The sequence below is a fragment of the Balaenoptera acutorostrata genome, chromosome 16 (assembly GCF_949987535.1).
Source record: "Balaenoptera acutorostrata chromosome 16, mBalAcu1.1, whole genome shotgun sequence".
NCBI classification, from domain to species: domain Eukaryota; kingdom Metazoa; phylum Chordata; class Mammalia; order Artiodactyla; family Balaenopteridae; genus Balaenoptera; species Balaenoptera acutorostrata.
In genome coordinates this window covers 10,296,034-10,310,427 of record NC_080079.1, presented here as the reverse complement: position 1 = coordinate 10,310,427, position 14,394 = coordinate 10,296,034, and the positions used below count along the sequence as shown (strand labels likewise).

The window sequence follows — 14,394 nt, the reverse complement described above, 5'->3', positions numbered from 1 at the left end:
TTTTATGGCTGAACCACTTAAAAGTGAGCTGCAGACCTCAGTAGCACATACCTCCCACCTTACACAAGACCTCCATCACCACCCCCAAATTTAACATTGGAACAGTCACATTATCTACTATGCAATCAATTTCACATTTCAATTGTTCATAAATGTCCTTTATAAAAGCGGCAGCCCACCTCCCATCCAGAACAGGATCCCTCCCGGGATCACACATGCACATTCAGTTGTCACGTCTCTTAAGCCTCCTTTAATCTGGAACCATCTCCCCAGCATTTTTTGTCTTTTGTGACACTGACATTTTGAAGCAATGTCTTGTCATATGTCCCACATGCTAGATCTGATTGTTTCTTCCTGCCAAAGACTTGTCAGCTGGCAAAGTCCGCTGTGCACACACACGTGTACACAATCGCACAACCCTGTTTCGGTTTCCTAAAATCTATACTTTGGGACATCTTACAGGAAAAAAAAAAAGCTCTGAAAAATCTTCAACTCTGGTGAAAATCAAAAAACAAAAAACAGAACGTGTGGTGGCTCTGGCCGTGTTCCCACGTGGCTACAGACAGCAGGGGCTGAGGTGCAGCCACTGGCCCCCAAATCCCTACTCGGCGTGATGTGACAGGGGCTGCCTCGCTCACTCATGTGACCGGCATGGCCAGGACCCAGCCCAGGCCACAAGGGGACAGACGGTCCATGCCCACCAGAGGCTCTTACTTCTTTGGGGACCAGAGGAATCCCTGATGCTGCATTAAGCTCCAGCACAGTTAGGAACTGACCCACCGCTGCCCAAGAAGGTAGCTCTGACCTTCCCCCCAAGCGTGGGCCAGGGAAGGGTGTCTTGGGCCGTCCAAAATGCCCCAGGGGATATCTGGGCACCTGTCTAACTGCTTTCACAATAACTCAGATGTTTCAAGTCCACTGCATGTGGCATGCTCGGAATGCAGGCGATTCACCTCAGGGGACCTGGCCAACTTCTAACCGCAGAGGGTCACCCCGCCAAACGAGACAAAATAAATCCAGCGGATACCCAGCACTCGATGTTACCAAAATATCCCTTCATTTGGTCTTTGTTCTTAGACTATTTAACGTCATTTCAAACTCAAAACCATGAAGACAACACCCAAAGTCCATGTCCAAAGGCTCAATAACCACAAAACAAATAAAGCCAAAAAATCATCAGAATTAAAGGCAGCGCCCCCTAACCCAACTGCTGTCCACCTGGAGAGCCAACTCCCCGGCAGATCACAGCCAGCCGTGCCTGCGAAAAGAGACATCTTTTCTGCTCATCTCTGTGGTGTCACTACTGGTTTATGAGGTTGTTTTGGCTTTTAAAGAGTTCATTAAACCCCAGTGTGAATAATGCAAGACATAGTCTCCAGGTTGTACAAGACAGGCAAGGGCTTGATGCAGCAAACGAGCACGTCCCAATGGTCTGTTTTCTTCAAAGACATTTTTCACTGGAATCCACCCAACCAAGGAGAATGGGAAGGACTCACTTTTTGGGAAGCCAAGTACTCCATGCCCCGGGCCAGCTGGTAGGTGCATGACACCAAGTCCTTGAAGGTCATCTGCTCCTCGGGAACGCGGTTGATGTCATAGGAGTACTCCATCCCGGGCGGCCTCCGGACACGCAGGTATTCCCGGAGGTTGCCCTTTGAGGCGTATTCGACTATGACATAGAGCGGCCCTGTGGACGAGAACACAAGTTGGAGAGGCAGGGAAGCCCAGATCTGCCCTGGGGCAGCTCAGCAAAGGAGTTTTACTTATTACAACCCAGTGCTTTATCACATTTTTTAAAATTTAAACATACAGAAAAGCACACACAAAAATAGAACACCTGCATTCTAATCTCCCCCAAATGACAACCGACACTCGGTCGAGACAGACTCAACAGTCTTTAAGAAACAAAACAGTGGTACTACAGTGAGTGTCCTTTCCCTGTCTCGCCCAGCCTCTCACCTGCGCCCTCTTGGAAAGCAACAGCTACCATAAATTTGGTCCTTGTAGTGCATTTTAACTATTTTACAGACACCTGTGTATCCATAAACAATGTATTATTTTTAATCACATCAATGAGTAATAAAGACATAGCTTTGCACCATTTTCCCCCCCACATATTATCTTTCTGGAAGCCAGTCGGGCTGATAAAAATAGATCTAGATCATTCCTTTTAACAGTTACATAGATTCTATCATATAAATACACCACATTGTATTTCTCCATCCCCCTATGGGTTGTTTCCGGGTTTGGGCCATTGCAAACAGTGTGCAGTGAACACTGCTATGCACGTCTCTGTATATGTGTGTGCAATAATTTCCCCATGGTATAGACCAGCCTGTTTTTGTGTGTAAATGTTACTGGCACACAACGTGGCCCATTCATTTCTGTATTGTCTGTGGCAGCTTCCTCACTGCGGCAGCAGAGATGGGTAGTTGCCACAAATCCGAAAATATTTACAATCACCCTTTACAGAAAAAGTCTCCTGACTCCTGGTATAGACCTCAAAGGGAAACTGCTGAGGCAAAGACAGGCATTTTCAAGTTTATTAATTATCATCAAACTGATTCGCAAAGTGCCATAGACCATCCATGAGAGAAGCCAGGGGTCTCGCTCCCCTGAGGAAGATAACGTGCCCCTTCCTACCTGTCTCCCCTCTTTCAGGCCACTCGTGGGAGCTCAGCCACCTGGTACCCATGACAAGACATGGGTTCCTCAATCCCCGCTTTAAGGGAAGAACTTGTCCACCAAAACATAGGATCTTATTTGGAGAAATCTCTCTTAGCACTTACAAAACAAAAACATAAGGAGGCTGCCTTTTCCGAAAACCCTCCAGGTTATGCCCTAAAAACAGGAGGACGCTATAGGCCTTCCCATCCAGAGTCACCCAATGCCCACCTTCCCGCCCCTAGAACCCAGGCACAGTCATAACGTCTTCTTTGTGTTTGTGGCCGGGAACACTTCCAGACGGGTTTTGGGTTTTTTTTGGCCACACCACATGGCTTGTGGGATCTTACTTATTTTTTTACTTATTTACTTTTATTTATTTATTTTTGTCTGTGTTGGGTCTTCGTTGCTGTGTGGGCTTTATCTAGTTGTGGTGAGCGGGAGCTACTCTTCAGTGCGGTGCGCGGGCTTCTCCTCGCAGTAGCTTCTCTTGTTGCAGAGCACGGGCTCTAGGCATGAGGGCTTCAGGAGTTCTGGCGCGTGGGCTCAGTAGTTGTGGCGCACGGGCTTAGTTGTTCCGCGCGGCATGTGGGATCTTCCTGGACCAGGGCTTGAACCCGTGTCCCCTGCATTGGCAGGCGGATTCTTAACCACTGTGCCAGCAGGGAAGTCCCAGCTTGTGGGATCTTAGTTCCCTGACCAGGGATTGAACCCAGGCCCTTGGCAGTGAGAGCTCAGAGTCTTAACCACTGGACCGCCAGGGAATTCCCCCTGCGGGGGTTTTAAGGAAAACTTTAAACATGCACTTGAGAGGCCCTAGGAGCAAGATCTAAGAGTCCATCCATTTTTAAAACGATGCTGACATTGAACCCTGGGTTATGTGGATGAAAGCTCTTTTTCCTCTTACTCACCATCCTGAGTACAGGCTCCGAGGAGATTTATGATATTTTTGTGTTTCCCAATCATCTTCATCATCTCCATCTCTGACACCAGATCAGAAAGGTCCTTCTCTGTGGCATCATCTAGGAACATTAGGTAAATTACAGATCAGTTTCCTCTAACCCGTTGGTTGCTACTGTTAGTTGATGAAAATTTGGTTGAAACAGCATGAAAGTCAATTTCAGAACCAGAAAAACTTTCCAAATCATCTCCTTCATCTTACTGGTGAAGCGGGAAGGGCCCAGCACTGCCCTGCTCCGTGTCGAGTAGCTAATTTGGGGTCAATAGGGTCAAAAGTCAGAACAAATATATAGGCCTTGGATGCTAAGGCCAAATCTTTTCCAGCAAACCTCACAAACGTGGGGGCATTTTTCTCTATCGTGAAATAATTCCATCCTCTGGCAAACCTAAGGTACCTGAGAAAATCACATCAAACTTCATGGGGCCTGAAACCAACCGTGAGGACTTCCGGGGAGGAGGAGGAAGAGGAGTTTGGGAGCATTTCACATCACTTCAGACTTTCTCTGCACCACGTGCTGCTAAGCTGAGCCCTCGTAGCCCACAGAGCGTTCACAGATGGATTCAGAGGACACCCCGGACTGAGGACAAAAGTGCGTGTGTGCACGTGCATCTTAAGGGGGCAAAGGTCCATGCCTTCTACGGGCTTCCAAAGGGGCTGGGATTCCCCTGCTAAAAAATTAAGGTTTTAAAAACCTCTGCTCCACAATTTCAAGCAAGAATGGCTTAGGTTCTGCATACACAGGCTCACAGTTAGCTTCCAAAAAGTGGCAAGATTCTCCTCCAGGTATCCCCCTGTGAGCTAATTCAATATGGGGAAATCTGGGCTTACTAAAAAAAATGAGGTAAGGGCATGGATAGAAGCCATGCTGCATAAAGCTTTTTAGCTTCACAAAAGGAAGAGCAACACAATTGCCTGGAGTGTCACATCCACGCAGTCTCACGTGGAGGACTGAGCGCCTGCCCCTCGGATGCAGACGCTCCACTGCGGTGACACTGTGGGGTCTCCTCTAAGCTCTGAGCCACCCACTGGCTGTAAAAACGGCCACGTCACAAGGGCTCTGTGGCTCACGTCCTTCTCCCTCCTAAGCGAAGGCCAGCCTTGATATAACCAGAGAAAGAGAACTCCCAGACCTCCTTCCCCTGAGCTCCGTAAACCAAATCAGAAGCTCTGTCCACAGAGACCGGGAGCCTGGGCCTTTCGCATACTCGGCCCTGGTACATGGCCAGGGGCTGTCGGGGCGGCTGGTGGGAGCCCACAGTTCACTGCACCTGCCACTCAGCAAGGCAAGGGCACAGGAGGCAGGCCCAGGCCGTGCAGGATGCAGGCAGAGGGCTGGTTGCCTCTGTTGGTGGAGCCGAGACGTGCAGGGTGGGAGAATATTGTCCTCCCGGGCTTCACGCCCCAAAGTGGGGAGCGGCTCACAACACCCTAGTGTGCCTTGGGAGCCATTCAGATCCACAGCTAAAAAAACAAACAGAAAAAAACCACCCAACACCTTTTTGACTATCTCCACCTTGCTCCTTCCCCTCAGGGAGAGACGTGGTGACTATCCCACAAAAACCCATGAAAGAAAGAAAGAGCCTAGCCCCCGGGGCGTCCACAGTGCATGAGGCCCCCCGTGTCCCGAGAACAGACCTCTCTCCTCCGGGACACGTGGGAAAAACTCAGCTTGGGGTGTCCTTTCTGAGATGCCTACAATGGGATTTATAATGCAACCATTCCCTACAACTCCTCTCATAAAAGAACACTGTGGGAGGATGAAGTTAGTGGTTCAAAGTTCTTTAAGCTCTTTGGACGCAGGCATGAAGCAGGGTTGGAAGGTTAATGCGGAGACATTCAGGCTCCCACGAACGCCACTCGACGTTTACATCCCCGGGTAACTGCTCACAAGTCCCAGAAGGCTCTGGACCAGCACCAATCCGGTGAGTCCCCTTTCAGCTTCCCAAGCGACTCCCACAGACAACGTCATTCCTGCTTTGTTCCTCCTGCAAAGGAGTAAGTGTGTCCTCCTCTCCCTGAGCCTCCTTTCTCCCTCTAAAAAGGCCAATTTTCCTTCATTTGTAAATTAAGGTTTGGGTCCTGAATCCGACATACCAACACTCATCTAAATTAATCAATTCTACGTGAGTCGATACTTTCTAAGCACCTACACATATAAAGGGAATGAGGCTGCCACTTTCCAATACAACTGGCTTTTCTTTTTTATAAGTGCACACAGCTCAAGATAAATAGTCTGTCCAAGATGCTGATTTATACTGAAAACTTCTCAACCCCTAGGTCAACTATGTGCTCTCTAACCCCCTGCCATGATAGAGTTCACATGCCACAAAAGGAACATTCTTGATAAGGCGCCCTCACCCCTCCCTTCCCCCACCCTCCCCACCTCCGCCCCACTCACCTTTCAACATCTTCACGGCCACAGTGACTGCTTCCTTGGGCTTCTCTTTGTCAATTCCCACTGCTTCAGCCATGACCACTTGCCCAAAGCAACCTTCTCCCAGGGGTTTGCCCAGCGTCAGCCTAAATGTGTAAAGAGAGGATTAGCAAACAGCATCTGGTGTAGCGAGGGAAATTCCAGAACTCAATATAAAAATCTTTCAGCGGCTTACAAAAGCACGGAGCATTTATCATATGGAACTAATGAGACTTGGGGTACACATGCGCTTGAGTATTTTCCTAGTGACGTTTTAGAGAATGCCAATTACTGCTGGAACAGCTATTGAATTTCACATTTGTATTCTCGATTTATTTTCTTTATGGAAGGTATCCTTGCAAGTGAGGTGGTCAGCCTTCCTAAGTGCTAAAAACGAGCAGCTTTTGATCTTGAGCCTATCAAATATTCATAATTTAGAATATCTCAAAGAAAACCATTAAAGCTGTTATTTTTTGTCTCTGTGATGTCTTTAAAAATCGCTGTTATTCGAATACCAATGGATTTTATGGTCACATTCTGGGCCAAGTTACAAGATATGAATCTTAAACCATTTCAAGGAATCTCTAGTTTTTCATCAAAGGAAAAAGGAAATGCTAGAAATAGGGGGAATTTTTTTTTGACATAATAGTTTAGAAATCCTCATGACTACCCAAAATTAATAATGAAGAAAATCCAAAGTGAACACAATAAACTAAATTTCTAAGCTCAGAAGCTCTACATACATCATACTAATAGCCATATAGACTCCTTGGGCATTCCAGAAACCAACAGAATGGAAGAGACTTTGGAATACTTATGAATGTGGTTTTTTCATTTAAGCATAACACAGCAAAGTACCAAGCTGCCACGAGTAAGCAGTATTTTTGGTAAGTATGCAATGGTTTGCAAAAGTCACAGCAAAGACCAAGGGCAGTGTGTGCTATGCTGAGGTCATTCCCTTTCTATCCTGAGCTAAAATTAAATTTAATATCTTGGCAGAAAATAAACATTTGCATTGGAAAAATGGCTAATTTATGTCCTATTGCCCTGCTGCTACAAGCATAACAATCCTTTCTTTGTATAACGTCCGCCTCCGATCTAATAAACTGCTTCTAAATAGCCTTCATTCATTGGAAATCTGCTCCTCCTATGGTTGTGCTAAATACTATTTTGAAATGCTTTGCACTCAGATTTTCCACACTCCGGGTACCCCGGGTGGGAGCTAACAGACAGACTTCCACTGTTGCCAGTGGTGTCACAGGTGGCAAAAACTACAGATTGAACCTGAGAGCTGCAATTTCTTAAAATATGATCACAGCTCCCAAACTCAGTCCTATATCCATAGGAATGTGCACATTAACCCACCTACTTGTTTAATCAAACCAGGGAGCTGGGAGGGCTCACGAGAAACACCCCCTTTCCACATTCTACAGGTAAAGAAATCATTCTTTGTTTTTTCTCGTACCTCACTGGTAAGTGTTCAGTAAACAAGTGCTGAATGAATGAATAGCACACAAATAAACTGGAAATCACTTCCGTCAACACTCTAACAGAATGATACCGGTACAATAATTTGGTTCTAACGTATGCTGCACATTAATAAATCAGCTGTTTATTATTTAAAGTAACGAGCCATTAGAAAACAAAGCTGGTTGGAGCTGTGTGAATCAAAATTACAAGTGCCATGTAAGCTATCTCTCCTTCCAAAGAGAGCGCATGATATCCAGCCTCTGGAAAAGCTTATCTTTGTATTTCCAAATTTGTGTATGAGTTCCTTCTCTAGTAATTAGACAGTTCTCCGACATAATCTCAGGGAGATAGTGCAAATGTCAAGACCAATAGGGCTGCTATATATGAGCAAGTCAAAAGCTTATTCCAGCTGATTTGATGCAGATGTATAGTCAGCGATTTCTACCTTCTATTATTCTCAAGCTGTTTGGACTCTAATTACTACAAGAGAGACCCTGGAAATGAGCAGACAGCCCTTCAGTGACCATCATATTCATTTCAGAAGGCGAGTCTGGGGGCTGGTCCCCGGCTAGAAGATGGAGGGCTGGTAGTCCAAGATCTGTCCACTGACTCGATGCCCAGCTCTGCCATCTTGCTGAGATTTGCAGTTCAGATCTCTCAGGTTATGAAGGGAAAAGGAAGGAAGGGAAATTCACATGAGCCAAGAACTGTGCTCAGTCCTGGGAGGTCTGTACCATGACCTTCATTTCATAGAAATGAAGTTCAAAGAGAATCAGGGAACTCACACAAGGTTGCCCAGCCACTGGCTGGCAGAGCCAGGATTCCAATCCAGCCCAACAGAATCCAAAGTCCCTGAACTTGAAGCCAGACCAAGAGACACACAGCTCCCAACAATGCCTTCAGCAGAGCCCAGGTGGCCACACTTTGACTGAACATCTGATGGGAACACATCAATATCATCCAATAAGGAAAATACTAGGGACCACAAGAAATTCGATGTCAGGTACCGTATTTGAAGATTTCCAGCCCAAAATTATATTAATAACTATTAAAAACAGCAACACTGGGTGAAGATTCTTAAGGCAATTTATATGCTAGACCTAATTTCTCTAAAGAAATGAACTGCAGAACAGACATGTTCTAGGAACCAGAAGTTGGAATGTCAACTCTGTTTTATAAATGGGATAATCCCACTTTTATTCCATTTGACCGGGTCTGAATTATCTAGAGAGTTAAAAAAAAAAAAACATGCTAACAAGGTACCATTTTGTTTGGGGATCAGCCATGGCTTAGTAGCTCTGTTTTAAAAGAACTATTAAAAAAGAGAGAGAGAGAGCGAGAGGATTAGTTCTTTGTTTTTCCTACAGTTGGTTATTTAGATACGATCTTACCCACTCCTGCTGACATCATCACAGCAAGACCTTGGCAGTTTAGGGTAATAAAAAGAAAACGTCAGCCCAGTATCCCCATTTTACACTTAAGTCCCCATTCAGGGATGTGTCCCACAGAAGTACTCACTTATCTCTTGGAAACTCCCATTTTGGATCTTCTGGCAGCTCGTACTCGGAGACCCCCGCCAGCATGGGGGTGTCTGCTGTTGAGGAGAGGCGAGTTGTAATCCTCACCAGTGGGGTATTGGAGTTCATGGAGGAGCTGGACTCAGCAGAAACCTGGATACAAAATACAAAGACACAGATGTAATCCTGGCTCCACCTGAGAAGGCTGGAAGCCGGCCAGAGCCCAGCCAGCCAGTCAGCTCTTAGAAAGGTGGGAAGGTGAGGGTTGGCCAAAGTCGTGAATTTAGGACCAAAACCCGGAATTCCAACGCCTCTGTCTTCCCATCCATGCAGTATGTGCTAGATTTCATGCAAATAATATGGTCCTAAGGCCAGGTTTCCAAACAATGGTTTAGAGAGTGCCTGATAAAAAATGTCTTCTTTCTGTCCTAATTCCTCAAGATAATCACTTGAGGACATAGAGACAGACCCCATGGGCTTCATTCTTGCCTTTTTCCCTGTGCCTGTACTGGAGCCCCAGATTATCAATCTCCTGCCCGTAGACCAGCAGGGATGGTGAATCAATGCTGTGCTTATGAGATTCCATAAAAACTTCTGGATAATCGCCTCTTCAATCAGCTCTATCTTTTGAAATGTAAGCAGAATACTTCAAGGAACTAGCTCTAGAATTTGAATGTGAAAAGCATTCCAGTAGCTCCACGTGCCTTTTTTCAAGGTAACCAGAGACCCAGGCACTGGGGACCACTATCTACTTCTCCCTAGTTCTTCTGGGAACTGGTTGATGCCCAGGCCATTCGGAGAAAATCAACTGCCTCTTGTCAACTTCAGTTTCAGAAACTAGTGGACGAAGAGTCAAGGGAAAGAAAACTACCTCTTTATTCACAATCTCATGGGAAAGCTCCTCTCCCCCCGGGAAGCCTGCAGGGCTTCACTGAGTTTTCTCATTTACTCTAATCCATTATAGTCTGCATTTGATAAAATGGTTATTTCTTAAATATATCATCTTCCCTGTGCTGGATTCTGTAAAGTAAAACACAATCGTGGGCTGCCTGACCATCACCTTATTCCAAACCATGAACAAGACTCTGGCCCGAGAGAGCTGGAATCTGGGGTTTGACGTGACCCCTCAAACGTGGTTCTGTCCCCTGCATGACTGCCCACATCAACCCTTCTTCCCAGCTGTGCTTACAAACACTTTTTAAATCAAGGTGGCAGGGACCAAGTAAAGATGAACATATTTAATGGGGATGAACTTTCAAGGTGGAGCCTGGACCATTCCCATTCCCACAGGGAACCAGAAGACTGTACTTTCCTGGGAACGTCCTACTTAAAAACGTTGATTCTCTCCTTTTTAAACCCAGACTGCCCTTAAAAAGCAGGTAGGAAACCTGAGAAGATGTCCAAGAATGGATTCGGAGGGAATCATTTTAGGAATAGGAAGTTGGTTTTAGTATTAATATCAAGAAGTAGGCAATTTTTAACACAGAATTTCTATTATCTTTTTAAATGTACATGAAAACATTTCTGAGCCTTTTGAGCAGTCTTTTGTCAAAGGTTGTTATTCCTAAATTTTATTATGCAGACAGTATGATCAATGTTTATTCACTGTGAGCATGGTAAATAATTTTTTTTTTAAGGAACTGAACAATCATTAATTTTGGAGCTGAGAGGGGCCTCATGAATAGATATGGTTCTAAGAGACTGAGGCTTCACACTCAAGTGTCTGGGCCACAGAGGCAAAACAGCAGAAGCGAAAAGAAAAAGACGAAAAGCCCGTGGAAACGACCTCCGCAGTGCGCTGACCTCAGCTGCAGGGCCCACCAGTAACACCCTCAAGATCTCCACAACCTTCATTGACCACATGTATATGTCTTGAGCTCCACCTGCAGAGAAGGGTTCAGAAAGATTCAAGGAATAGGTTGGGCTAAAAATAATTCCCCAAATCCTAATGCCCTGCGTCGGTTTTGAGCTACGGATGCAAAAGAAGACTGGTGTTCTCAGAGACAAAAAGGTCTCCCACATGAAGAAGCAAAAATCACCACTCATTGCAGTGGGAACCAGGCTTGAAGATGACAGGCAAGAAGATTCGCAACAGCAGTCAAAGTCAGCCTGGCAATGAGACAGTTACAGGCCCCAACAGGACGAGGGCTGGCAGATTTCACAGACGAACACCCCCTCCAAGGCCAGCAGCGCAGCCCTCCTTACTGGACCGCAGGGTGGCCAGAACTCCTGTGCATGGTGTGCTGGGATTGTGGTGAGGGAGAAACCCCTGGGGCGGTGATGGGGGGAGCAGCTCTGGGTGAAGAGGCCTGTCTGGCCTTCCCTGCCATGTCCTCGCAAATGACACATGGTTGAGGCTTCAGGACACAACGTAAGGGAGTAGCCTTCCCATGGCAAGGTGTGAGGACACAGGCACTGAAAACAAGCCTCGGGAAGGATATATAAGAGCCTTAGCCGTGGTCACCTTTGGGGGGAGAGATTATAGGACGTTGAGGGACAGGGTGTACTATGTCTTATTTCAGAACTTCCTAAACCATCTGAATTTCATTCCCATGCATATGTATCTCTTTTACGTTCTACGAAAACAAAGCACTTTTCTTTAATGACAAAAATATTTTTAAGAATACAGAGGATCTGGACTGAGGCATGGCACTGGGGGGCGGAAAACAGGGCATATGCTTAAAATACACTGACTTCTAAAATGAGTTAAAATGACGAGATCACTGCTGTCGCCTCTTCCCTGGGCTACAGGCTGCGTGTTGGGGCGTCTCTGCGTCCTTCCGTGTGGGTACCCAGTGACCTCCCCTAGCCAAGCAGCCAACCCTAGCTACTGCCCTTCCCCTGCGAACTGTTTATAATGTGGGACCGTGAGCCGGTGGCGGCATCTTGACCAAGTGCACCACCGCGGGCTGTGGGGTGACTGTGAGAGCTTCAGCAAGTCACTTGACGTCCCTCAGCTCAAGTTTCCTCACCTGTTAAAGGGTGACCGGAACAGTTCCCACATCACAGAATTACCGAGACGGTAAAATGAGGTCACACCCATAAAGCATTTAGTGCTGAGCCTGGCGCTTGCTGAGAACTCAGTTAACTTTTGCTACCAACCCCACAATGGTTTCTCTTAGCATCTTTTTAGAGTCCTTTGCTGCTCAGATCCAAGGGAGCGTCCCCTCCCCCTGGGGAAGCCCGAGGACTTGGAGCCCAAGGCTGTTCTGTGTGTGAGGTCCTGTGACATGGTGTGCAATGGGGGAGAGAGAAACCCCGCCGGCGTTAAGGGCAGGACTTGCCTTAATGGTTTGAAAGACTAGATCCTCTGCTCACAGCCAGGATGCGCCGGGGCTCCAGCGAGCAAAAAAGCAAACCCCAGAAATTAAGGACCCAGGAGTCAGGGGACGGTCCCAGGGCAAGAGGAAAGCTGGAGAGCAAGAAAGTCTCATGACAAACAGGGCTTAGAGGCTGCTTCAGAAAGAAAAACGAAACGTCCAGTCGGAAGTTAATGCTCTGCGGCTAACCTGTGACCCCAAAGGAATCTTCGCCCACAGACCGTGACAAAAGTTCACACCCATATACATATTCCCCCCTAAACAGATTGTCTCCAACAAGGTTTTAAGGTGAGAGCTTTGAAAATGGAAAAGCTTTCCAAACTTAGTTGCTGTCACTATGATTAAAGTTATGGAAATTTTGCTCACATTAAGTGTAGAGGTTTAGATTCCACGTACAGATCTGTAAAATACTTTTGTAAAACACACAGAGAAAAAAGGTAAGAAAATGCCCCAAGTGTAAGAAACGACAGAATTCAATCACTCTGTCTGTGGACGTATATCTTAATTTTACCTCCATGCATTTTTACTATGCTTTTAAAATCCCCTCTGAGACTGTAAAATATGACTGGCTTTCTCTTCACTCCGTTTTACTCTGCGTGCTAACGTGTTTGCAGGGCTGGCACGACCCCTTGCAGGGAATTCCTCCGTGGAACACCGTGTTTCTGGAGCTTCTCTTCTTTGGACCACACTCCTTAAGGAAATCCACTGTCCACCTCTGAATCCTACTTCTGCAGCAATGTTAGATGATCACTTTTTTTTTTGGCACAAAATCATAATCTTCCCTATCAGATATGCTTCTTCAATTCTGGGTTTCCTTTTTATCTAATTTTAAAATAGTCCATCGATAGAGATCATTTAGTTATGTACAACAATAAACATTAACAGTCTAAAACAAGCTCTTTTTTCCCCACTCCCAAATCCTGGCAGGCACTTTTTTAGCATGTTTTTTCACAGTCTCAATTCAGCTTCCTCACTTTCCAGAATCTCTTTACCATAAATTCCTCATGCCATAAATCAAGCCTTTAAGTAAATGTGCTTTTTGTCTATTTCCATGGTACATAAAGGAGATTAAGCAAGGAAGCGGGGTTTTTTTCTTTTCTTTTTAAAGGGCCACCGAGAAACTATGTTATCTTTTAATACTAGATTCAATTCAACAATGAGAGGGGGGCCCACAGAGAACAGAGCAGACAGAGGCACAGATGCCACAGGGAAGAGGGATGAATATTTGTGCGCTTGCTTATTCTGAGGACTCACAAACGGGCCACAACCAGCCAGAGAAACCCTCTGACTCTCAGTCCACGGATCCGCATTCCCAGACCAAAGCACAAGGTCCTGGAGTTAACACAGGTTTGCTATAAGCCCTGCCCATCACTCCCCGACGGCAGGCAAAATGCCTTCACCACCTCAAGCTGAAATAAAGGTCCAAGAGGTGTGGGGACGGGATTTTTTTCCTTCCAGAACAAATTTTAGGTAAAGGGGCAGGGTATTTGATCTGGCACGCACTTTTCTCCCTTAGCAAGTCTCCGTCTCCCCAAACCTCCCCCCAGGACTCTCCAGAGTAAACCTATCAGACCCCGACTGGCTGGTCTTCCTAGAAGATCGCACCCAGGTTCGAGCTTAGCCAAACTGTTGTGTCTTCTGGAAGCAGAGAGGAGAGAATGGCTAAATGGGGGCTGGGAGGGCCAGGCGCCCACACAAAAGGGCAAATTCCAGTTAAACCATCCATGACCATCTAATTACCCACATGCTTTCTGGAACTGGCGAGGTTTCATTAGACCACTTGATTGACCAAAATACAGAGAATGTTCCGAGATCACGCTGCTTAGCTGCTAGGTAGTAAATGAGCTTCTAGAAGTGGGACTGCCCTTCACGGAGTTCGGTATGTTTCATACCATTCATACCCAGCCCCGAGAACTGGCTCCTGAATCACACACGCCATCTTTGTCCTGTTCATGACACCCCTGGGAATATGCCATCTGCCTCAAAGACATTGTTATAAAACATGACCTTGACAGCCCTTGATTTTTCTCTGGCTTTCAACCTATCTGT

At 46.2% G+C, this 14,394-nt stretch overlaps 1 protein-coding gene across 13 annotated transcripts in view; it reads right to left on the bottom strand.

Moving 5' to 3' along the window:
* The window catches only part of FGFR2 (fibroblast growth factor receptor 2), a 102,872-nt gene that overhangs the window by 13,989 nt on the left and 74,489 nt on the right, over positions 1–14,394 (bottom strand). For all 13 annotated transcript variants that reach the window (XM_007173205.2, XM_028164229.2, XM_057531188.1 and 10 more), the window contains 4 exons: positions 9,027–9,178; positions 6,024–6,145; positions 3,576–3,686; positions 1,497–1,687 (listed from right to left, as the gene is read on the bottom strand). In XM_007173205.2, the coding sequence (XP_007173267.1) occupies positions 1,497–1,687; positions 3,576–3,686; positions 6,024–6,145; positions 9,027–9,178 (576 nt within the window). The remainder of the gene's footprint in view (positions 1–1,496; positions 1,688–3,575; positions 3,687–6,023; positions 6,146–9,026; positions 9,179–14,394) is intronic.